At 42.2% G+C, this 23,391-nt stretch overlaps 3 protein-coding genes across 10 annotated transcripts; 2 read left to right on the top strand and 1 right to left on the bottom strand.

Annotated features, from left to right (window-relative positions):
* The first annotated feature begins 920 nt into the window (after positions 1 to 920).
* On the top strand, positions 921 to 9,736 carry dync2i1 (dynein 2 intermediate chain 1). Of its 4 annotated transcripts, none has more exons than XM_086190966.1 (22): positions 921 to 1,057; positions 1,264 to 1,317; positions 1,408 to 2,032; positions 2,112 to 2,179; positions 2,258 to 2,488; positions 3,008 to 3,058; positions 3,323 to 3,557; positions 3,673 to 3,775; positions 3,881 to 4,010; positions 4,104 to 4,215; positions 4,295 to 4,383; positions 4,467 to 4,596; positions 4,729 to 4,901; positions 5,477 to 5,639; positions 6,364 to 6,471; positions 7,076 to 7,137; positions 7,252 to 7,303; positions 7,411 to 7,471; positions 7,748 to 7,847; positions 7,927 to 8,058; positions 8,681 to 8,904; positions 8,992 to 9,734. In XM_086190966.1, exons 1-22 carry the CDS (start codon positions 1,043 to 1,045, stop codon positions 9,161 to 9,163), a joined length of 3,090 nt encoding a protein of 1,029 aa, XP_086047092.1. In that variant the 5' UTR covers positions 921 to 1,042; the 3' UTR covers positions 9,164 to 9,734. The 4 variants fall into 4 exon arrangements, with proteins under 4 accessions (XP_086047092.1, XP_086047091.1, XP_086047090.1 ...); XM_086190965.1 differs by having other exon boundaries at positions 3,670 to 3,775; positions 8,992 to 9,732; XM_086190964.1 differs by lacking the exon at positions 921 to 1,057 and having other exon boundaries at positions 1,222 to 1,317; positions 8,992 to 9,736.
* Positions 9,737 to 10,013: 277 nt separating this feature from the next.
* wdr97 (WD repeat domain 97) lies at positions 10,014 to 18,263 on the top strand. 5 transcript variants are annotated; one of them, XM_086191374.1, is made up of 21 exons: positions 10,014 to 10,144; positions 10,386 to 10,538; positions 10,611 to 11,197; positions 11,350 to 11,471; positions 11,555 to 12,272; positions 12,357 to 12,505; positions 12,587 to 12,823; positions 12,897 to 12,987; positions 13,488 to 13,617; positions 13,724 to 13,800; positions 13,869 to 13,947; positions 14,032 to 14,184; positions 14,383 to 14,529; positions 14,845 to 14,976; positions 15,052 to 15,222; positions 15,291 to 15,479; positions 15,564 to 15,685; positions 15,878 to 16,046; positions 16,330 to 16,478; positions 16,558 to 16,622; positions 16,708 to 18,263. In XM_086191374.1, exons 2-21 carry the CDS (start codon positions 10,443 to 10,445, stop codon positions 16,887 to 16,889), a joined length of 3,765 nt encoding a protein of 1,254 aa, XP_086047500.1. In that variant the 5' UTR covers positions 10,014 to 10,144; positions 10,386 to 10,442; the 3' UTR covers positions 16,890 to 18,263. The 5 variants fall into 5 exon arrangements, with proteins under 5 accessions (XP_086047500.1, XP_086047499.1, XP_086047498.1 ...); XM_086191373.1 differs by having other exon boundaries at positions 15,046 to 15,222; positions 16,561 to 16,622; XM_086191372.1 differs by having other exon boundaries at positions 15,046 to 15,222.
* On the bottom strand, positions 17,574 to 20,935 carry LOC147241514 (leucine-rich repeat-containing protein 14). The gene is made up of 3 exons (XM_086191377.1): positions 20,246 to 20,935; positions 19,336 to 20,163; positions 17,574 to 18,949 (listed from the first exon to the last, which is right to left on the bottom strand). Exons 1-3 carry the CDS (start codon positions 20,521 to 20,523, stop codon positions 18,382 to 18,384), a joined length of 1,674 nt encoding a protein of 557 aa, XP_086047503.1. The 5' UTR covers positions 20,524 to 20,935; the 3' UTR covers positions 17,574 to 18,381.
* Between the last annotated feature and the right edge of the window lie 2,456 nt (positions 20,936 to 23,391).

Genomic DNA, 23,391 nt, shown 5'->3' with positions numbered 1-23,391 from the left:
CACCTGATTCTTCCACAACGGCAACATCCAGCTCAAAAATGAAATATATCGCCATCTAGTGCTTATTGTTGGAAAAGCCATGATTAAGACCCACTAGCGGTGTTGAGGATGAGCTTTTTGGCTTTTTCTTCAAAACACTTGATAAATAATACAAATATAGTATGGGCCTCGTTTTATGAATTAATTGTCATCACATGTGGTTACTTCGAGATAAATCCTTTAAAATTTTACATCAAATACTTTATATCCATGCAAAACAAAACAAAACAATGCATGATTTAGACTTGATACTGAATATTATGATACCTCATATGAACTCATCTGTGTCTCTTTTTTTTTTAGCTCTATGTGCTCAAGAATATTTTGGATTATTATTATACAAGAAGACATGTAAGACAGTTGACTCTTCTGTGTGAAAACAAAACCTCAGGACCAGGTGGACACCAAACCAAATGCTGAACTTCAACAATAGGCCACCTAGATAACAGAAATTACGATATGTCAGAAAGTCAAACTACTATTTTAACAAATTAGTCTCACCTTAGTACATGCATAGTACATTTGACACCTTTGTCTTCATTTTGTACTTCTCTTCTTTTTCTGTCTTGTTTTCCTCTTGCTCCTTCCACAGGTATGAGCAGTTTTTTGCTACCTACATCATGAAATGTGACGAGCACAGGCACATCGATCAATAAACGTTTTTTTTTTTGTTAATAACATACACTGCATTGAATCTAAATCTAAAGTAGTAGCATTTGAAAACGTACTGTCCATGTTTATAACTAAATAAAAATAGAAAAAGACTAAAACAAAGACATGCAAATATTCGCGGTTGGCGGGACAACTTTCTGTTGACGACATAGCTCGGTTATTGATTAACAAGCCTGTTGCCAAGCTAAAGTGACGCGTTCTCCTTGGTTTCGACGATATGCGCGTGCGCAGTGGGGTTAAATTAGCATGGCGGCGTCTGTCCAAATTTACACTGGTATAAGCTAATTTTCGGGGACTGAGAACCTTCTGAACCAAGAACACAGATGAGAACATGCATAGTGAGAAGGTAACTACGTCACCGTTGTGTTACTGCTGCTGGGAAATGTTAGTCAGTTGAAAAAATAATCGTACCTGCTGTTGAAACGTTTGTTATCAAACTTATCTTCGTTCTTTACTGATTTGCCAGCGTTAAGCGCTTGTTTTAAAGATATATTTAAGTTAAGTTCTCCTCTTATGTGTTTTGTAATGTCCACTCAATGTCTTTTAATGAAGAAAATAAACAAGGAAGACACATGGAGACCAGCTGACCTGAGAAGGCATCTTAGGGTTAAGTACTAACGCACACAGATGGTCTTCTATCACTGTCTTTGCATCATATTCCTACCTTTCCATGATGTATAATATATCTATTTATAGGATGAAGGACATGGTGATGACTATGTCAGAAGGAGATCTGAGAATGAGAGAAAGCACCGTGGTGGGGATTCCACAGAGAGACGCCACAGAGACTCAGAGAAGGAGTCCAGACGAGAACGAGACAAACACAGGGAGAGAAGAGATGAAGAGGAAAAAGACAGATATGCTGACAGACGGAAAGAGGGCTCACGTGACAGAAGAGGGGATAAGGAAAGGGATAGAAGAGAGAAGAGGGAGAGAGACAGCCTAACAGATGCAAACAAGTACAGTGAGGATTCCAGAGAAAACAGAGACAGGAGGCGGGAAAAAGAGGAACAACGTGATAGGGAGAGAGTGAGAGAGAAAGAGAAGGCGAGAGAGAGGCTAAATGAGGGGGACAGGAGTAAAAGGAGGGAAGACAGAGACAAAGAAAGCAGAAGAGAAGAGAAGGTCAGAGAACACAGGGAGCAGAGAAGACATGAAGAGAGGGAAGATGGGCGAAGGGATGGAACAGAACGGCATGACAGAGAACAGAGAGATCGACATAGAGAAAGAGAACGACACAAAGATGAAAGTGAAGTGAGGAGGGATGACAGAGAGCGACGAGAGAGGCGTGAAAGGCATTCAGAACGGAGGGAAGAAAGAGGTAAAGCTTCCCATATTCCAGCTTTCCACACACACAGGATAACCACATGAAGTCATTACGTCAATATTTCTGATTTCAGGGAACAAGGACGATCTCAGAAAACATAAAGAGGAGAGAGAGAGGAGACACAAAGAGAGAGAATATCGTGTAAGCATCCGCAATTATATTTGTGGTCCATCATAATTTTGATAACGAATTCTTCAATCCGTCTTGTTTCTGCTTCAGGATGAGAAACCGAGACGTGACAGTGACTCCAGGGAGCTTGGAGGTTTGAAGGGCTCAGGTGAAGAGGTCAGGCATCAGCGTGGGGACAGAGAGCGAGCGGAAGGGGAAAAACGAAAAGAGAAACAACACAGAGAGGAGGAGGAGCCAGGGAGATGTCGCAGAGACAATACCAGTCCTAAGAAATCATCAGACACAAGTCACAGCCGTGAGACGAAAACTGCAACAGCAGAGGTCAGTAGACCCAGATTTCATTACTTCTTAATGTCAGTCCTCTGCAAGGTCAAAGTTTTAAGAACTAAGATACACGTATGCACCAGGTCCTGATTAATGATGCTGCTGGACACATGCACTCTGAAAGATGTTGCTCAAATGAGTCTCACACAGCCTCAGCAAGTGGCTTGATTACGTAGCACCTTGGTGGTCGTGGCTTACACTTGTGTTTAGCAGCGGCCACTTCTGATCTGATCACACGAGACCCATTTTAAAACCAAGTGTAAACAGGGCCACGTGGTTCATAACTCTTCTGTTTACCTCCACAGAAGAAACCATGTTTTTGGTGAGTTTTGGTAGAATTTCATTAAAGTTATGCGGCTGAGTTTTTCCCAAACTTAGTGGTGGGATATAGCACGGGCCAGGAATGTCATGCTTGCCTTATTGCAACCTGCATTATTCTAAAATCTCTTGGGTATAAAATCATCTTAATGAATCTCTGCATGTATTCTTATAAAAGTGATTATGTCACATCTGTAGGTGCTCAAAGATGAAGAAGAGGCTGTGCAGGAGTATGAAGATGACTTTGAGGTAATACCACCATCTCATCATAAACAAGGCTGCAGCACTCAGTTCTCTTCGTTGATGTAATTTCTAATTTGGTTTTTAACATACAATTTATGTTTTGCATGCTGTAATCTGTTTACTTTACAAGAAAGTGGTGAGTATTCAGAGTTACTAACATGCACCTTCATTTGTATCATTGTAACTTGTGAAGTTGGTGCAGATAAACTGTTGGTTTTAATTATTACACGTTGCAGGTAATAAATGATGGTTTCATCCTTCTTTGTAAAGGATTATGAGGAGGATTTTGAGGAGATGGATGAGAGTGCAAGTGAAGATGAAGAAGAGAACAAACCGGAGCATCCCGGGGTTAGAGACAAGACGGAGGAACTCACGCCGCAGAGGAGAGAGGAGATTAAAGAGATTCAAAGAGCCATGGATGAAGAGAACGAAAGAGTCGGAACAGCTCACTCCACGCAAAGTACGAGCAGCAGAGAGGAAGAAGAAAGGCCGAAAGGGTCCAGAGGTATAGTTAAGCTTCTGTCTTACCTTATCTTTTCAAATGGCTCAGTAGAAAATCCATTAATGCCACAGTGTTTTGTGGGGAATAATAAAGGATTTAATTCTTCTATTTGTAGTAGATAAGGGATCTGAAAAGAGTAGAAGCTCCCAGCGTGGGAAGTTTATCGATTTTGTTGCAGCAAAGCAGCGGGAGGTCAGCAAGAAAGTTGCCACAAAACAAAAGTAGGTAGTAATTGATATCGGGGCATTTTTGCTGTGTATTTTTTGACACATTGATGTATTAAATTCAGTACTTTCATTGTTTCTGCAATTGTTCGGTGAATGTAGGAAGCGCAGCACGGATCTGCTTCGCTTAATTGACCTGGATTTCTCGATGACAGTCTCACTTCTGGATCTGCCGCCTGTCAGCGAATATGACATGTATATTAGAAACTTTGGAGCCGCAAATACCAAGCAGGTGAGTTATGACTTTACACAGATAAGCCGCATTTTAAGGAAAAATTCAGTGATGCAGCTGTTTTTCTGATTGTGAGGAATTCTTGGTTGCCAGGCATACGTTCAGTGTAACGAAGATAACGCAGACCGAGACATTCAGACGGAGGAGATAGAAGTGAGTGAGAAGTGGACGCAGCATCCTCCAGAGTACAGCGGAGCCTCCGGAGGTGAGAAAACACCTAAATAGTGACCTAACCAACTCTTTTATTACATGTAGATATTAATACTAATTGAATGATTTTACAGATCCAAAGAAATCCTCTGAACACCAAACCACGAGTGACATTAATTTTGATTCACAGCGCCTGACAACTTTTCTGCGTGCAGCCTCGCAGGTCAGCTTCTGCATAATTCTTCAATGTATTTTTTTGCATTCATGTCTGCTACATTGACTCCTGTTGGCTTGTGTGACTGGAAGGTCATGGTTGTTCTGTTGGAAGAGGATCAAGCCGAGAGAACGTCCCTGAGGAAGCTGAAGACACAAACAGACACGCTGTCGTTCAGCAGTGGAAGTTTGCAGCTCAACACCAAGTTGCCTTTTCTTTATGGTACACCGCCACTGTTGTGTTGTCCCTTGATCTGCTTTTATTCTACCAGATGATATTTTGTTTTCTGGTTTTAACCAACCACAGGATTTGAACACGTGTGCCAGTTTACTCGCCACTCTTTGTCAACTACAGGTCGCCAGATCAGCCTGGTTCACTTCTCTCAGGTCCAGAGACACACCATGATGACAGTCCACAAGCCTAGAACAGAGCTCAGCGCCGTACGTCTGGACAGTCGCGCCATAATTTGCATCTGGAACATCTGGGAGCCCTCCAGACCTCAGAAGATCCTGGTTTATGAATCGGAGGTGACATGTTCAAGTTCATTTTGTTAGTTATAGCAAAGTGTTTTGAATAAAATCCCGAAAGGCTACTAATCCTGAAAGAGAGCTAGTTTGCTTTGCTTCAAATCACTTATTTTTTGTTCTACCAGAGGAGATTTATTAATTTAAGCACATTGAAAATACATCAGATGACCTTAATACTTAAAAGTTGCCAGTCATTATATGAATATATTGCACAATATATGTAGCTTTCATCATATAGGATGTGGAATTCATGCATGTGCCATATTCTGAACAAGAGGGGGCAGCATCTCACAATTTTTATAAATCGATCCACTTCGGGGTCAATGCAATATCAATTTTCCAATTATCTTTTATAAGAGAAGTATAAAACAAAGATGTGTTTAGTATAATGTAAAAACCTAATATTTTCATCATTCTGCTCAAGTAATTTTTTTTGAACATGTCGATCCAATACATACTTCCAAATAGCACTTTTAATATACAATATGACCTGATACGATTTGTGGAACTGACTCGAAACATCAACAGACACTGAGACCAAAGTTAACATCTGTCCAAATCTCTTGCTGTCCCAGGTGCAGTGCTGCTGTTTCAGCCCTGAAAAGGCCATACTGGTGTTTGCAGGCACATCTGTGGGTTCCGTGGTGCTGTGGGACCTGAGAGAGCCTGCTAGTAATCACTACCGCCTGAAAATAGCGGAGGAGGAGTGGATCCTCAGACACCCTACCTTCTCCACTGGTACGTCTCAGATGACGGCCTTCATCAGGTTTGATTTATTTAGTTCTTTTTTTTTGATCAGGTAGAAGATGTTTTACAGTCCCTTCTGTGTATGAGGTAGTACAGAAAAGTACTCTTTCTCTCATTCATCTTTTGTTTAAAGTGTTTAAATCTGTCCAAAATAACTGATGTGTGTGTGGTATACATACATACATACATACATACATGCATACATAATTCAATGAAAAAAGAGTTGGTTCATGGTGCTTTTTTTTTTTTTACAAAGGAATTGATTTATTATTGCTTGTTTATGTAAGTGTGTTTTAGTTTCATGAGTTGAAAATTAGTGAAATAAACATGTCATGTTTTTATACATGTTCTAAGGTTCCAACTTGATTTATTTTCAATGCACAGACGTGGCTTCTTGTGCTGCTATCAAATGTTATTATGTAAGGACAGTGCTGACTCCTGTGTCTCTACATGCCAAGAACATGTTACATGTTTTTTTGTCTGGCTTTATTTTTAGACATCGAAGCACCTTGATCTGTCTTGACAGGCTTGTTGTTGCTTGTGTCGTGAACCCTTTGCACCACAATCCAATGAAAACGAATGTCAGCAGGCGTCAAATAACAAACATCTTCCTATACATAGACTCTCATTTAGTTGAGATGCAGTTTTCCTGCTCTAGAGTTGTGATGATTCATTGTGTACTGATGTCCTCTCTTATGTCACCTTGTCAACACAGATGCCGTCTGCTCAGCCCATTTCTCATGTGTGACATCTGTGGAAGTTGTCCCCTCTGCTGTAGCTGGAGGGCTCAGGCCAGAGGTCCCACTTTTGGCATCTGAGGAAGGTATGGTATGGAGGAGCAGTGGTGTATGCATGGTAGGGCTGGGCGATAAGGAAAAAGGCATGTACTGATATTCAGAAGCCCCTTTTTTATATCAGTGTGTGTGTGTGTGTGTGTGTGTGTTTGTAGATGAAACATTTCTAGTTAAGATTATGAGCTCCCACGAAAAAAATGTAGCTAATGTGCAAACTAGTAATGGCTGCATAGAACCAGAAGTGTTGTGTCTAGTCTTTGATGAAATCGACGTGTCTGTAGGGCATTGAGCATATGGCTGCATGAAGAAGTCTTGGATTATACTGGATGATACATTTGAGAGATTGTAAACGGACGTTTCATTGTTGTTGATAGTCTGCTTCCATTAGCTCCAAGCTAAAATATGTGGCTGGCATTTTGGTCGCTAAGGAGTCTTGCAGGGAGGAAAAACATCATTGTGAGAGGAAAACAAGTTGAAAGGCTATCATTTTATCATTTTCATTGAAAGCAAGTGACACGTTTTTGGGGAAGTTTTGCTTTGTAATGATGCCACTCTTAAAAAAGCATTTGATTTCAAAAGATTGTCGAACACATCGATTCATTCTACATTACTGTGTTCTCTCTCAAAACCCAGAGTTATCAGGATTGTCCTTCCAGTTGGCTTCTCTGGATGAAAGCGGAGTTTTAAATTTCTGGGTATGTTTGATTTAAAAAAAAAAAAAAAAAAAAAAGTCAACCCTGATTGCTTTTTCTCTTTAAGTTGTGCAATAATTGGTTTGCATAATTTTCTATCTGTGTTGTATCCTTTAGGTGGTGGTGCAACTCCCAAAGTCTAACGAGGCAGGCTCTCAAACAGATCTCGGTCAGTCAAAAGTCACATTTTATCGTGCTGTGTTCTTTCCACACACGTCCTCACCTTTCTCACACGTGTGGAACCAGTTCTCGACCAGCTCTCACTCTTTCTTGCAGGGCTCAGTCCCGGCGGCAAAGTTAAGTTGCTTCACAGCTCCTCTTGCCTCACTGTTACGAGGTGAGATTGGTAAACAGCTCATGATGATCGTCTGTCACTGCCACCAGGCTCAAAATATCCCATAATGTCGTTGCCAAATGGAACGCAGCTGTTGTGTTGTGATCGTATGATCGTTGTCACCTCTACATTTGATGGGAACGTACAGTATCTTCAGTCATATATGTAGAGTGTGAAGGGGATTCAGTGTCACGTTTCAGGGTGGCCCAGTTTGTGCTAAGAATCTTGTAAGGTCTGGTCTCTTCATCTGGTATTTCCTCCATCACTTTCTCCTCTCAGGGTGTCGCCACGAGATGCAGCGAAAACAGGGCCGCTGCAGACACTTAGTTTACGGTTCCTCCCAAATGACTCCAATCATTTCTTTATTGGCACCAATATGGTGAGCATGTTTCTGATCCTCTCTAAATATTCTGACAGATATTTTTTGAGCTGGTGCACTAATATCTCTTCTGTTCTAGGGTCTGGTCAATCATGGGACCAGTCACGGCTTGAAGGCTCCTCCAAAGTTCTACAGCTGTCGGGAATTGGGATTCAGACCTGTTGTTGTCAGCACAATCCACTTCTCTCCTTTCAGGCCACAATTATTCTTGGTGAGAGTGCAGCTTTTTGATACTAATTTAAAGCTACAAGTCATGTTTTTGTTGCATCTATGGAAAAGTTTAAATTTAGGGTCAGCAATAAAACATTAAAGCGAAGGACCAGCGTATTCGGACTTGGAATAGGATCCCTTCTAGTAATTGTAATTTCTTTGAGTCGATTCCATTGCAGTTGTAATGAAGGTTGTCTGGAATCCGCCCCAGTTAGCTCATGGTGGAGGACTCGGTGAACTACATTAATCAGTGTACCAATAACTCCATCGTGTAAACTAGAAAGCGCTCAGAGAACATTCCCCACCACCATGTAGGCTACGTGGATACAGATTATGAACATACAATCAAGATTTTACACCCATCAAGAACACGTATTTCAGGTTATGCGTCACTGCTTACTTCGTTCAGAATAGGTCTGTGCTATGTCCTGAAATATCAATGTGTTGCTAACAGCCTAGAATGATCGTCGGGATCTAATGATCTAATAATCACTTTTGGAGGTGATCTAATGTTATTCCAGATCACCTCCAAAAGTGATTTCTCAATCTTTACACCCGACTCGAACTTTTTTTTTTTTTTTTAACTGCAAAATATTGCTTCTTTTTCTCTGCCCATGTGCCAGGTGGGGTGTGGGGACGGCAGCATCAGGCTCCATGCAGTCAGCCATGAGCAGCCTGTTGCGGAATGGAACAACACCACATCTGGTCAGCCAGTGGTCGCGCTGCAGTGGAACCAGACCAGGCCGACAGTCTTCTGTGTGCTGGATGCTGCTTCCAACCTCCACATATGGGACCTGCTGAAGAATGAGGCAGAGCCGGTGGTCAGTGAACAGATGCATGCAGACAGGTGAGATATGACACAGAAGAATGATCAGGTTTATGATTTAATATTTTTTTTATGAATATGCGGGATTTTTTTTTTTTTTCTTTTTAGGGTGACAGCCATGTCTGTGTTTGGAGACTCAGGACGGCAAAACACATATTCAGGAATAGCTGTGGCACATGAGTCAGGAAAAATAGAAATGCACTTTTTCACAAGGAATTTTACTGCACCGGATGAAACGGAAGAGGAAAAATTGGAGAGATTAATAACAGAAGCCTTCTGAAAAATTCCATCTGACATTTGGACTGATTTTGAGTTAGAACTTGAACCAAGAGAATCATATGAATCTTTGTTTGTCTCAGTTTAATTCTATTTATTTGTGTTGTATATGTCGTGTATGTTTTGTGAAAGTTACCTTTTTTTTATACCACATAGCTAGACAATTAAAGACATTAGCATAGCTATTATGAGAATAACACCAAAGATCTATAAAGGTGCCGCATAAATACTTTTCTCAGAAGTATATAATGGAAGTGTGTCCTGATGGAAATATTTGTACTTTTTGACTGATGTTTAATATTTGTAAGGTATTACCCATTTTTATATATAAAATCTGAGTATATTTGTCTCTGGTTTGTATAATTTAATCACACAGATCATTAATGATCAATTATGCAAGTTACGAAATTACATATTCAAACAACGTATCTTCACCTGAGGCCATACATGGGAAGGTTTAGATATACGAGTAAAAGAGTTTCTCCTGCCCTCTAAATGTTTCTTTACACCAAAAAAGGTAATTAATAAACAATGTATACAAGCAGAAACCTTTAAAATCACCAACTTTACATGAAATATGTTCAGCAAGCAGCCAGAACTCCAGTTTTGATGGGGAAATTCTATATTTATTGGCCTAAAAGTGGTCACAACTTAATGTAAAATAAACTACCATCACTTCTACATGACACCATGTGTTTTGTAGTGTATTCCACATAACGCATGTTAAAACGTCAAGTTCTACATTAGTGGCATTTGGTAAAGGTATTTTAACACTGAAAATCTCTATTTGCGACCTGCAGCCATGGATGCAGCCTAGCGACCTGTTGCCAGGCAACAGCTCTTCATAAGGAACTCAGAGAACAAACTCAGCACATTTAAGCTTGTTTGGTCAGTCTTTCAAGGCAAAAACCTACTAGTTATTGGAAGTTAAAAGTTTAACCTCAGATAACCACCTCTTAATATTCATTGATGTGAAGCTGAGAAGGTGAGTGACTTTTGCTCTATTCAGTTACTTTAGGTTTTCTCCCTGCTTATATTACTAAATTAGTGACGCAGTAATTCTGGGATTTTATGAACTAAAAGAAAACCTTTTTAAAACAACTGCATTTACAGTTCCTTGTTTGTTAAGTTTTATTGAACAGACTTGTCCCAGTGTCTAAACTGTAATGTAAAAGCACATTTATTTCAAGAGAGAGTGCAGAAGTTTTGTGGTCCTGTCTGTGCAGACAGTTTTGGCCCTAGGAGAGGAGAGTAGTACAGCAGCACTCTGTTCCAGTGCCAGCATGATGCTGCTTTCTCAGGAGAGTCCAACATCGAATGTGAAGAAGGTTGGACAGCAAAGTTTGCTCAGCCGGAATGTGGAGATGACTACAGGCAAGGTAGGAATGCATCTTAATGTTCCTAATGTGCTGGCGTCCAGAGGTCTCATGCTGTATCCTCTCTCTGCCTAGGTAATACACTCTAAGAGCGAACAGCATGTGAACACTTACGACTTCCATCGCCTGCAGCACTTCTCCTGCGACAGCGCTGTGCGTTACATGATGTATTCAGAGTCTGCAGCAGCGTTCATCAGCCTCCATTCAAACAACACACTTCACGTTTACAAAGCTGATGGCCATAAGCTGACTCCCTCACTCCACCCTGCTCACTTCCCATTCATGGGTCTGACTGCCTCCACGGTCTCTAGCTGTGTGGTGGGCTGGGGCCCAGGACCCATCCTCACTCTCCTAGACAAAGAATTACACCCCCTGGGTTCTGCTCATGATGCCCTGGACATATGTGTGTGTCAGGCTGCAGAGCACTCTACAGAGATAGTGACTGCAGGCGAGGGGAACGTGTGTGTGTGGTCGGTGATGCTTGTGCGGTGTAAGGTGAAGGTAGTGGAGGGGCTGCAGCGGAACACATTCACACAAATGGTGTTGGCTCCACCGCGACCTGACAGGCCCCACAAAGCCTTCGTTGTGTGCAGACGAGTCGTGACGGTGGTTGATCTTGATGCTGGAAAGGTTTTGGAGCACAAGAAGAGTCTCTGCTCGCGGTAAGGAAACAATGTTGTCTTTAGATGGACAGGAAATCAGTATTTGACAAAAAAGAAGAGGACTTTTGCAGAATATCACAAAGGTTTTGAGAGAACTCAAGACCTCAAGAGGTAAAAATCATTATTCTTATAATACAGTCTGTGTTTCACAGCAATATCACTGCAATTGTGTACTGCTCTCACCTGGATTACCTGATCATTGCATCACAAGAGTTGTCCATTAAAGTCTGGAGTCCAAACTGGGATCTGCATGCGACCCTTGATGGACATAATGGTATAATGACACTCTGCTCATTTATTCCCACCTCATTATAACAGCATTTAAGGTTGAAAATCTTCTGCCTTTTATGCATCCAGGTCCGGTGAACTCTCTGTTCTATTGCTCTGCACTAAAGATGCTGCTGTCATCTTCTGCTGATTGCACTCTCCGCTGCTGGCATCTGGAAGAAGGCGATGTGGTCGAGTGTGTTCGCACAGAACATAAAACCCCTCAGTTGTGTGTAGGAGGCACTGGAACAGGAGATACATTTTTCTCCTTCTCTCGCGAAGGAGTGCAATTTTGGTCCATCAGTAGATTGTACAATCTGCATTGTAAACTGGGAAGTGATGCAGTCCCGCTGAGACAGATACTAGTCTCACCCTTCCCTGCTCCTTACCCTGCAAGAGTCCTGTGTGTCAGGGGGGATGGTGATATCACTCTATTGGCTGCAGAAACTGGAGCAGTGATAACATCTTCAAAGGTAAAGCAGAGGATTTTGTGTGTTGACTACTGCCTGCACAGAGAGATTATGCTAGCCCTGACCGAGGCAGGTACAGTCCTCCAAGCTAACATGCTCACTAATCCTATCACATGGATGCAAGAGTGGCAGGGAAGAGGCCAGGGACCATGGCGACAGGAGGACAACGTGACAGGAAATGATGCCCAGAATCTGTCAACCCCTGGCCCAGCTGGCTGCCTCATACTCTACAGTTACATCCCTGAAACTCAACAGGCTTTCGAAGGGTGGAAGAGTCTGCAGGAGAGAAGAGGATGCAGTCACAGAAACAAGGCAGCTCTGGATGATGCCAAGAACAAGTGAGTATTCACTACTTTCAGCACATTAGAAATGCCGCCAAATGATCTTCAGCTAATGGGATTGTACGTCTGTACTTGGAACAGATTTTTGATCATTATTGGCCAAAGTGGAGGATGTGTGAGTGTTCTGGGACTTGATAATGGGAAGATCTTGTACAGGACACCGGCACACAACGGACAGAGAGTCACCACAATGCAAGTGTACCCAGAGAGCGGCAATCTTATCTCAGCAGGTACGTCACAGGCTAAGCTAACAATGATGTCATGCTTGTCAGTGTCTGTTCAGCAGCTTTATCCCTATGCCGATCCCCAAGGTGAGGACTTGACGGTGGTGGTGTGGACAGTGAACCCGTACGTCCAGGAGTGTCTCACCCAACAACAGAGCCTGCAGTGCGGCCAGCTTCAACCCTATTTGGCTGCTCAGGGCCCTCATTTGGCCCTCACCATTGAAGAGCCAAACAGTGGCACCTTCAGCTTGATGCACTTCAACTTGCTCACTCAGAGCCCCGCCAATCACCCGCCCATGGACGGACATTCAGATTGCTTCACAGGTTACAACGTTTGTGTCCCTGATGAAGGGTTATTTGTTACCATGGCAACGCCGTGTTGTTTGTTTGCTTACAGGACTGTGTGTGTGTCCCGATTTGGAGGCATTTGTGTCCAGCAGTCTAGACGGGACAGTTTGCATCTGGAACAAGGAGAATCACCTCATCAGGTTGGTGATAGTTACCCGCCTTAGAGTCAAGTTAGCACCGGTTCCCGCCACCAGTGGGATTTTTTTACATTGGATTTTGGATCATTACTAAAAACCAAAATGCGGCGAGCAAAAATTTACGAGATCTTTTGTTTTGCAAGTTAATCCTCACAAGCAAAATCCCAAATTTTTCTCAAATGCAATCATAAGTATGAAGAAGTACTAGCTAACGTTGCGCTGTAAACAAATTACACTGTGTGTAACCTCTAGGTCACAGGTATTATGGTGCTTCTCCTACTTGCGGCATGATGACCTTTGTAGTCTTGCTCAGACACTTGTTAGTAAATGCCATTTTTAAGACACGTACAAATCTTTGAAATTCGCAAGCATATTTTACGCCATAGAACTAAAAAGTTATATCTCAAGCTTGTTTTCACCAGTCATCCAAGGACTTAGGAATCATTCTGAGCACTTTCTCTTGCAGATGTGAAAAATATAATGTCCTACTCTGTATCCTCCAGGACGTTTCAGCTGAATGCAGTGCCTGAGTGTATGGCTTACTGTGGGCTCGGAGACATTTTTCTCGGCATTAGAGGAGACGTGTACCGAATGAGCTGTGCAGAATTCCTGCCACATATCTACCAACAAATGGTAACTCCCTCATCCACATGGGTGGCTTGTCATCCGGCTGGGGGGGTTGATGGATATGGGGACATTTTTTTGACCCCATATTGGTTTCTTCATTCTATACCCACAGCTCCTTTACACCTTCGACAGTGAGCGTCTCCCTGACTCACCGATCAACAAGAATAAGGAGACCTACGGTGACAGAAAGTAAGATTCATTCATATATTTAAAGAATAAAGTATAGGAGCAAACTCAACTGTTATTGGTATCAGCAGGACTGCTAACAGAGCCAAAGAAGAGGAGAAATCGGAGTCAATCACCAGAAATATTTTTTCGACTGAGGACAGACTGAAGGTGTGTGAAATTTATGTCAAACACACTCAATAAAGCATCAAAGGTGGATCAAGGTGAATGTATTTTCCATTTATCTGTTTCCAGGAGAGCTTAGTGACCTCAGACACAGACCTTGCTGCGCTACTACTCGGCACAGTCAAATGCAAAAAAGATAAGCCTGTCAGTACAAAGGAAACCAAGAAAGAGGCCTTTGATCGCTATATGAATATAATATATGGGCTGCCTCCAAATATTAAGGTGACTTTCTCTTCTAAAACCCCTGAATTTCAGTTCTTTCAGGAATATGCAATAAACGTTTCCTTTAACATAGCAAGCTACTTTACGTCTCACAGCTTGTCAGCTAGAATGTCATGAAAATGTGTGAAAATTCACTTTTTCCAGCAGGCGGAGAAAAAATTCAGACATTTACTGTATTCTGTGGTGACGTGTTTTCAGTTTGAGTTGGAGGATACTTTTGACCCAAATAAACTTTCATTGTATCCTGAACCACGTGGCAGCAAGCCCTGCAGCCTCCCTCCCGCGGAGAAGGATGTCTGCCACAAAATGAACCTTTCTGTCAGTTTGAAAAAGAAGAAATGCAAGGTAAAGAGTGTTAGTTTGTTAAACAAAACCATGTGCATGAAATTTTATTACCTCTGTCAAGGTTCCAATGTTGGTGGCATTTTTCTATTTTAATCTATGTGGCCCGTTTTCACCAAACAAGAGCAGATCCGTTAACGTCGCAAAAAACTGCATTTTTCTTAACATTGTGTTTGGTGTTTGTGGATGTATGTGAGTCCCTTTAGTTTTAGATTGTTCATTATAAATTGAATGTGATGAGCCTCAGCTCATCTTCGCTGTCATGTGTACAGTTTTATTCCCTGTAATAAACACCAGTCACTGTCTCTTTCTGCGTAGCTGCAGGTGAAAATGGCTCCGGCATCAACCTCTGCACCAAGGACCCTGAGGGAAGTTGAGCCACAGCCTGTTTTATTGGCTGATGAAGTTACCCACCAAAAACCTGTCATTTTGGAAAAAGATGATACGGAGGTAAAAGTTGAAGTACTTGATATTTGAAAAGCAGTCAATGTGTACATCTACACATGCATGTCACTGTAGGTTCAGGAGAATACTACTCCAAAAGAAGAACCCAAACCCAAAACTCCCGCTGCACCTGCTCAGCAGTTACAGACTCTGACACCTCTTCCTTCTCCTTGGGAAACCACCCCTGAGGTGCCCAGATTCCTCCGACAGTTTTCCGAGGAAGACTGGTTTAAAGACTTGTGCCCTGATAAGGTACAACATCGGCCAACCTGCTCTATTATTGTCCTACTCGATATCCTGATGAGTGTGTATGTGTGCAGTGTGTTAAAACCACTCCGGAGAATTTCTCCTGGCGACTTCTGGAGTATCTAAAAACCTGCAGTGCTCCAACCAGGATTAAAATCCTCACTGCTCTACGGACGCTTCACAGCCAGGGTCTCACCCAGAAGCCAGACGAGCTCCACAGAGGCCTTCTTGACTTGCTGCCCAAATTTGTGAGACCTCACATGGTATTAACAGTCCAAGACTCCACTTTTTTATTTTAAGAGGTGCCAGGTTTACAAGGTTGTGACCCATTTCTTTATGTATTTCAGTCCTCTGTGGAACAAACTATGATTTATGAACTGTTGCATCTATCGGTGCGTCTCAAATCTGACAGCTATGATCTTGTGATTAAGCTTCTCGCCCTACTGGCCTATAAAGAACTGGGTCTCCGGTGAGTCCATTGATCTTAAAATAAGGCCTAGGTGTTTAATATAAAAGAATACGTCATTGTAGATGAATTTTTAATATATTGACATTTATAAAATGAATTGAGTAGTGGAGAAGATTATACTTTCTACCTTTTGCGTGCATATAAATTGATTTCCATGCTTATTTCCTTGAATTGATTCCTTCCCGCCAACAGGGAAGCAGTGCTGTGCGTGCTGACAGCTTTAGGAGTGCATGAGGCTGACCCGTGGCTCTGGACCGAGCTGGAAAGCTGGCACTCAGAGCTGCGGCCTCAGTCCTGCATCTGGAAGAACCTCCATGCCAGATCCAACTGCTGGCTGGACGTCTGGACCTCCAAATACAAAGTTAGACCCTCTCTTAATTGGGTTTACATCTGGAGAAACATATTCCCAATCATTTATTATCATCACCATCCATTAATGTATTTTTGAGTGTGACAAAATCTTCGAACAGGTGTTTGAAAACTGAGAGGTGCTTCCAGCTCTCTCTTGATTCTGATGTCCTTTTCTGTGACCTTAACTCCTGTAAATAGGAGTACATGACAGCTCGTCACTGGGTTGTTGACTGGTTCTGGCTGGCTGCTCTAAGTGATTAATTGCTTTCCTGGCTTCTTTCATTGCCTACTAGAGACATAACAGGTATCTGGGCACACCGGCCTTCACTGCGGTGGAAGTGCTGAACTACTTCTGCAGGGTGCAAAGAGACAAGTACAAAAAGGCCCAAAGTGTGGCTCCCGTCGGTCAGAAAAACACTGTTCTTTTACCCGTAGATGACCAGTACGTTGAAGTCATTAATAGCATTTACTCTGCATCTAATACTCTGCCACATTTTTGACTTCTCTATCTGTTTCCGCAGTACTTCTCAACCGGTGCTTCGTCTAGGAGAGACTCACACCATGGCCAGGGTTCACCGGCCACCAGGTGAGGTTTCTCGCCCGACTACATGCTTCTTTCTACAAAAAAAACCAAACAACTTTCTAATGTCGAAAACATTTCTGCCTTACAGCTATAATTCTGCCACCCTTGAGAAATCGACCCTTCCTCATGCACGTCCCCAATTTGATCTCTTTCCCGTTATCTCGCATCACCCTAAGCCCCTTCCATGTCTGCTCGGACCAGAACTGGCTGAAGGCCTGGCCTCGCCGCTACTTCATTCAGCAGCAGTCTTACGTGGAGTACTACAGATGATGAGCTCAATCGCTACCGTCTTTACTTCTATCAAGTTTGTTTTCTGTGGTCAGGATCATGCAAAACCTTCCATGATGGTTTTTGCTGAAGTAGGAGGAGGGGTGGAACATGGAGAAAGGAAGATCCCTGACATTTTAACAGAAATGCACTTAAGGCCCTTCTAGGAAAAATTTAAGCCTTACTTATGACAATTGCCAATTTTCCTCTCAGTATCTCTCGTCACTGAGTCTGATATATTTTAGCTAGATTTACAGTAATAATTAATGCCTTGACAAAATCCACGGCTGTTTCCTTGATTTTCCTGCAGGGTATTTAGTTTTTTTAATGAAAAATTTGAATGATAGCTTTATTTTGACATCCTTCCTTTGTGAAGCTACATAATTATCTACTACAAGCTCAAAACTCAACCTGTAGCCTGTTGCGTTCATTTTTTTTTTTTTTTTACATGTAAATAACAAAACCCAGAACTGTAGGTCTGTCATTCATGTTTAGATGTCTCTCAGTGGACCCGGATTTGGACGTGATTGCATTCCTGCTGGGTAGCGATGGGACCAGTAGGCTATGAACACTATTAAGAACCTGAGTGATCCAGATCTGATGACATATTGGCTCGATGGAGATATGTGGTCTATTTTTGATGTGGATTTCTGTTTTGCTTTTTTAAAAAGATGACTCTTAAAACTTTGAAAACATCTTTATTGTGTAATTCAGTCCATAAATGCAGTATTAATGTGGTATTGGATTTATTTGGTACACTCAGTTCCTGATGTTGGTGATCCGTAGGATACTGAAGAGAAAAATCACAACCACGGATGTTAGGAAACAAGGATATTGAAGAAATTCAGGATAGAAAAAAAAAAGAGTAAAATATAAATCAAGTGTCAGATTGACCTGTTACATTCATTTCCTATTTAAGGAAAACAATACGAAGCATAAACGTATTATAAAGTGAGCCCTTGTAACGCTTACAGGTGCTGCAATGATTTTTATTGTGCAGCGTGTTTGTTGCCACCCATCAGATATTTGCCTCACGTAGAGAAAGTGACTGTTAAAAGGCACAGACTCATTTTGGTTCAAAACCAGCCACAACTTGTATGATATAATTAAATTTATCTAACTTGAAAAGATTGGTTATTCAATTAAAAAAAAAAAAAAAACAGTATCTCCTGATGACATTAATGCTGCCAACAAGAACAAAGCATTTTCAATGCTTCCTGTCATTATGCCAAATACGATTGACAAATATGACAAATCTGATGGAACGCAGCAACAGTTGCCTTACATTTATTGATGTCTATGGTTTCTTCCTTTTATATATTTTTATGAAAATGTGAATGAATAATTCACTCACGTGAGAAAGGTTGTGAAAAAGACGAGCACTTTCTTATGAATAAAATAAGAGTTCAGAATTTGCCAGGCTAAAAGTAGCGTTGCTCAGCTCCGTGTCCTCAAGTGCGTTCAGAAGGCATCCGTCGTTGCCTGGACCTCCGCTCTAATCCAGCAAGTCTTTATCATAATTGAGGAGGTCACAGGTCAGAGAGAGGTCAAAGCGTCCGCTATCTATCAGCACCTTGTTGAGCTGGCTGCTCGTTGTGTTGATGTCTGTGGCTTCATCCAGGGGCCACTCTAAGAGCTGAGCGCTGGAGGGCAGCTCAGGAAGGCCCGGCTGGTAGTCCTCCAGGGGGTTGGGATACAGCAGCTGTCTGAGGGAGGGCATTCTCACCGCTGTCCTCACCAGGTCCAAGAGACCTGCCATAGAGAGAGGATTCAGGGCGAAAGCTAGGCTCTTCAGGGCAAGGCAGCCCCCAAGTGAAGGTTGCAGGAGCGCCAGCAGGTTGTCTGTCAGGCCACAGCCACTCAGAGAGAGGTGCTGCAGGCTGCTTGAAGCCTGCGAGAGGAGGCGGCGAATAGAGGGCAGTGTGTTTCCATCCAGACGGTTTTCACTTAGATCCAACTGCTGCAGCGTGGAAGCATGATGGCTAAAGGACAGGTAGGCAAAGTCAGCCGGACTCAGGCTCAGATAGGGCAGTTCGAGCACCTCTAGAGGCTGAGGCAGTGAGCTGGAAGGAGAAGAGGAATGTCAAAGCTTTAGTAATCTGAACCGCGATGCTTCAGGCTATGTGTGTGTTTGCACCTAATCGCACCTAAACGAGTGGATGGTAAATAGGGGAATTCCCCAAAAGTTAGCATCATACTTCAAAGGTTTTTTTTTTCAGGGGCAACAAAGGATATTTTGGCTAGTATATATTGTTTCTGCCAACAATAGATGAGCAGACATCGAGAGTCCACTGTCTCTTTTAGTCTTTCAGTTACACTGACAAGTAAATCTACCAGGGGACTTTAAACTTGAGCATTAAAAATGCTCAGTTACAGCAGGTAATCTGTCTTCAAATCACATGACAAATGCAAAATTGCACCGAAAAGATGTGATAAATGATCTGTATACCTGAGCAGCACTCGTAGTTGTCCGGGTAGGCGCAGCGCAGTAAGACTGAGGCATCGAAGCTGTTGCAGCTGCGCTAGCCCCTGAGACAAGCCCCTCAGTGCCTCCTCCTGACCAGGTTGGTCTCCACGAAAGTCCAAATTACAGTAGTGCAGGCGGAGGGACTTGAGTGCAGGGAAGGTGGAGAGGAGAGGCAGCAGCTGAGCCAAGCCAGCCACCCCTAGACTGCTGTAGCGAATATCAACCCCCAGAAGACCCTGATGAGGCAAGAGTCCAAGAAGCGTCTCGATTCTTGAAACTGATATTTCCTCCACGCGAAGGTACCTGCACTGCAGCTTGAGGGGTCCGATGGTGCTCAGAGCTACACGTACGCGCTCCCAAGAACGAGCATTAACAAACAGATCAGCTCTAACATGCAGCAACACATCATTGACTACATCTTTGTCCTCGCTGTCCTTCCTTCCTACCACAATCGTCTCCCTTGTCCTCTCTTTCTCCATCCTCCTCCTTACTCCCATAATCAACTCCTCTTCAGCCAGTGACGGAGCCTGCTTCTCTCTATCGTTTATTGTCTGCTCCCTATTGTTTGTCTCATCGCCATTTGTATCCTTCCCCCTCTTCCTCTGTCCCCTCTCTCTTTTCACATCCTTTTCTCTCTCAAGGGCAGAGAATCTTTTCCTCTCCCGCTCTCCATCCCTCCTCTGAGCTCCAGCCCTGGCCTGAACAACCATGGTGCAGAGTGCTACAGTCAGAGACCAGCCCCCCATAGGGTCTCCCATTGATCCTTCATCTCCTTGCAATCCACAGAGATCCAGAACTTGTAGAGAACATCTGGAACATAAAAACAGATACATTTTGCTCAGTCGAACTTTAAAAGCAAAAAGATGAAAGTCCAAATAAGTAAATTCCTCACCTTTGATCCGAGAGTCCTCTGACGACTGCAAGTAACAAAGCCTGGATACAAAGGCGATTTGGGGGTGTTTGTCCCTGTTTTCTCCGTCCTCCTACTCGCAGGGTCCGCTCAGGCCACCTCTGCACCAGCTCATTGACAGTCAACGGTCTGCAGCTACGGAAGGCGGCCTCCAGCAGCGGTCTGTACAGCTCCCTTGGCACCCACCTCAACCAAAAGGGCGACGAGCTGTGATCACTTACCACCTCCCTGGCACACAGACTCACCAGGGAAAGCGCCATTGCCGCTCAGCAGAGTGACCAACTAGCACAAATAAACGGTAACTCCTCTGATAAATCCTCGCGGAGCAGTTAGCTAGCTGGAACTAGCTTGAAGATGAGCTTTATGCTAGAAATCTGACTCGGTCTTGTAAAGCCCCAAAAAAGAATTAACAATATCTGATAGCGGCTAATAACGTGTAGCCACGAGAGGAAGCCTCCCGCGGTTGAAACTCTAGTCGTTGTAATATCTTGTTGGCAAACTCCACAAACTGAAGTAGCTGTGTAGAGGGAAGTGTTTACATATTTACACGGACGCATGCCCGTGACGTAGCACGTATGACTAAGACGTCACGATTGTAGAAGTGGAGAACATAGAGCGGGCAACTTTGGAACGTATTCAGTTAAAAGGCCGATGCTACAAGAAGTTAGTGAAGAAATATGATTTATATCCTTCCGCAGAAACGTCGTTGAGAAGAAGAAATAGACCCAATGGGAAAATGCCAGAAGCCAGACAAAAAAAAAAAAAAAGTTTGCTAGTTGTGTAAATGAAGTATCTGAAAATCTGATTGAATTCGTGGTATCGAAAGCAAAAAAAAAAAAAATTGGCAAATATGCTTTAATGAACCACTAGATGGTGCTAATAGATCAGGTAATCTAAAAGATCATTTTACTGTAACGGAGAGAAACAGAATGCATGGGTAAAAGTTAACCTATCTCTCTCTGTTCTTTGTTAGACAATTTAATAGATTGAAAAAAATCTTTATTATTACATGTTAGGAAGTAGGTGTTAAAACTTTTAATCATTCAGGAGTTTTGAAAAACAGCTACTGTAAAAATCAAATAAAATGCTTGAGTATATCAGTTGAAGTCAGGCGACAGTAAGAGATGGGAAACACAGGAGAATATAGCAAACAAATATATAATAGGAACAAATTCAATACAATATAAAAAGAAGTGTTTCCTATAATTCCAACCAAGCATGATTATCTCGTCACGATTTGGAGACTCAAGGTCACCTGATAGGTACTGAAAAAAAACATTATTGAAAGAATGCTTTCACAGCGATATTCACATGAAATTATGTGGCAATAAAATCCATCAAAAAGAAATGTGTCCTTTTTTCATCTACTGCTAATATTTGATGAAGATATTAAAGTTTGTGGGGAAAAAAAGAATTTTTCTGCTAAAATATTTAATATATGTGGCACTAAAAAGATCTTTCTGCCCTGTCTAGTGATAAAACCTGGTAGTCATATGTAGGCAACAAATGATAACAAAGACTGGGTAACATAAGCAGTTACACGCATCTCCAGGGTACACAACAACACAATAAAATCAATTAAAATTTACAGAGCCAGGTGTTTAAACATATCAATCTACTGGGATCATAATCAGAATGACTTTTACAATCAAAGTCCTCTCCCCCTGTTTAATGAACCTCTTCACTTGAGTCATAAATCAAACTGTAATGATTCAGGTGATTGTCTGAGAAGGTTAATGACCAGAGACAAAGAAGACAGTGTCTTTGCTGTAGCATCACATAATAATCTGACCTGTTATTTACAGGATCTGGAACCAGTCATCCATAACCAGTCGGGCAGTAATGACTTATTGTACGGGATGATTTATTGTTTTTAACCAGTCTGAAAACCTGAGGATTTATCCCTTGACTGATGATGCATTTCACCAATAAAAGGCTGACTGGCATCCTGTAGGTTATGATATTTCTGCAAGCACTTTACTAGAATGCCTTTAGGTGGCAGCATTGTGGCAGGAAAGGGCCAAATGCAGTCTGGCTTTATCTGTTGTAGTCCACTTGTATTCCTCATTTGTCAACACTTAATTGGTGTGGCCACACATCACAACATTGCAGATTCTTCCCCCTCACGCTCTGTTGATTGGTGGGTTTTTAACCACATTTTGCACAACTGTAAAAGGGACAAACGCAAAGAAGACATCTCTAAGGACCAGTGTTGCAACCAACTGAATACCCCTCCCATAACCCCTCCCTTTCCGAGCATGTAGGGGAGCCTACATCGTGTACCTAATTATCTATTCTTCTACACTTGGCACAAGCCATTTCAGTATTTATCAAGACCTCCTGCCATCACCTGTCTAGTTTTAGTTTAATGTATTGAACACTTCAACAACAAATATTCATCCACACTAGACTTTTTTTTGCACTAAATGATAAGCAAGATACTCCTCCTGATGAAAAATTTGGGTTCTCAAACTTTGCAAAATACAAAAGGCAAGCCAGAATCCACTTTTTTTCCCTTTTCCTCATATTCCAATCAGTGCATTGCCACCTGCTAAAATCAAGGTGCCACAGTTTTGCAAAACATTTGTTTGGCTCCACATATTCCTACAGGTACAGTACAAACATCAAGCCCCAACTGTTATGATCACCTCAGTCTGCAGTGAGTTGATAGGTTCAGGCTGGAAGAAAATTAGCAGGTGCTGCACATCCCTACAGTTTGAGGAAAAAAAATGTGAAAGCAGATTGGCTGCACTCAGAATGAGATGCAAATGTTCTTCCCTGTCACTATGTTCAAATTAACAAACTGTCGAAAGTCACCAGGGTAGGAAGAAAGTGATTATGAAGATGAATGATGAAGCAACACAACCTAATTTTCTCCTCTTCTCTCCTATAGCTACATTTTGTGTGACACGCATTTTTGCAGATGCAGACTCTGTATCATCTTATCTGCATGTCTGGTACCTCTAGTAATGTACTTCATTGACATTCCCAGCAATTTAATTGATTCTAATCTGCACTTGCCATAGCAACTCATAACCTGATTGTTTTGGCTCCATATTAAAAAGAACCCTGCAATTAACTTTCCTATTTGATGCAATAACTGTATGTTTAACGTAAACTGCAATAAT

This window comes from Aulostomus chinensis, chromosome 21 (assembly GCF_037954235.1).
Source record: "Aulostomus chinensis isolate RoL2024-O1b breed Wild chromosome 21, RoL_Achi_v1.0, whole genome shotgun sequence".
Taxonomy (NCBI): Eukaryota; Metazoa; Chordata; class Actinopteri; order Syngnathiformes; family Aulostomidae; genus Aulostomus; species Aulostomus chinensis.
Note: the sequence above shows the minus strand (reverse complement) of the source record. Positions and strands in the feature narration are given on the sequence as shown.

Coding starts and splice junctions, on each gene's coding strand:
- dync2i1 (XM_086190963.1), top strand. CDS start 1,225: ATGTGTTTTGTAATGTCCACTCAATGTCTTTTAATGAAGAAAATAAAC. Junction 7,138..7,251: donor GCGGAGTTTTAAATTTCTGG/GTATGTTTGATT, acceptor TGTATCCTTTAG/GTGGTGGTGCAACTCCCAAA. Junction 7,848..7,926: donor TCTTTATTGGCACCAATATG/GTGAGCATGTTT, acceptor CTTCTGTTCTAG/GGTCTGGTCAATCATGGGAC.
- wdr97 (XM_086191372.1), top strand. CDS start 10,443: ATGATGCTGCTTTCTCAGGAGAGTCCAACATCGAATGTGAAGAAGGTT. Junction 11,198..11,349: donor AAGAAGAGTCTCTGCTCGCG/GTAAGGAAACAA, acceptor TGTGTTTCACAG/CAATATCACTGCAATTGTGT. Junction 13,801..13,868: donor GAGACCTACGGTGACAGAAA/GTAAGATTCATT, acceptor TGGTATCAGCAG/GACTGCTAACAGAGCCAAAG.
- LOC147241514 (XM_086191377.1), bottom strand. CDS start 20,523: ATGGCGCTTTCCCTGGTGAGTCTGTGTGCCAGGGAGGTGGTAAGTGAT. Junction 20,164..20,245: donor AGAGGACTCTCGGATCAAAG/GTGAGGAATTTA, acceptor TTTATGTTCCAG/ATGTTCTCTACAAGTTCTGG. Junction 18,950..19,335: donor CAACTACGAGTGCTGCTCAG/GTATACAGATCA, acceptor TTCTCCTTCCAG/CTCACTGCCTCAGCCTCTAG.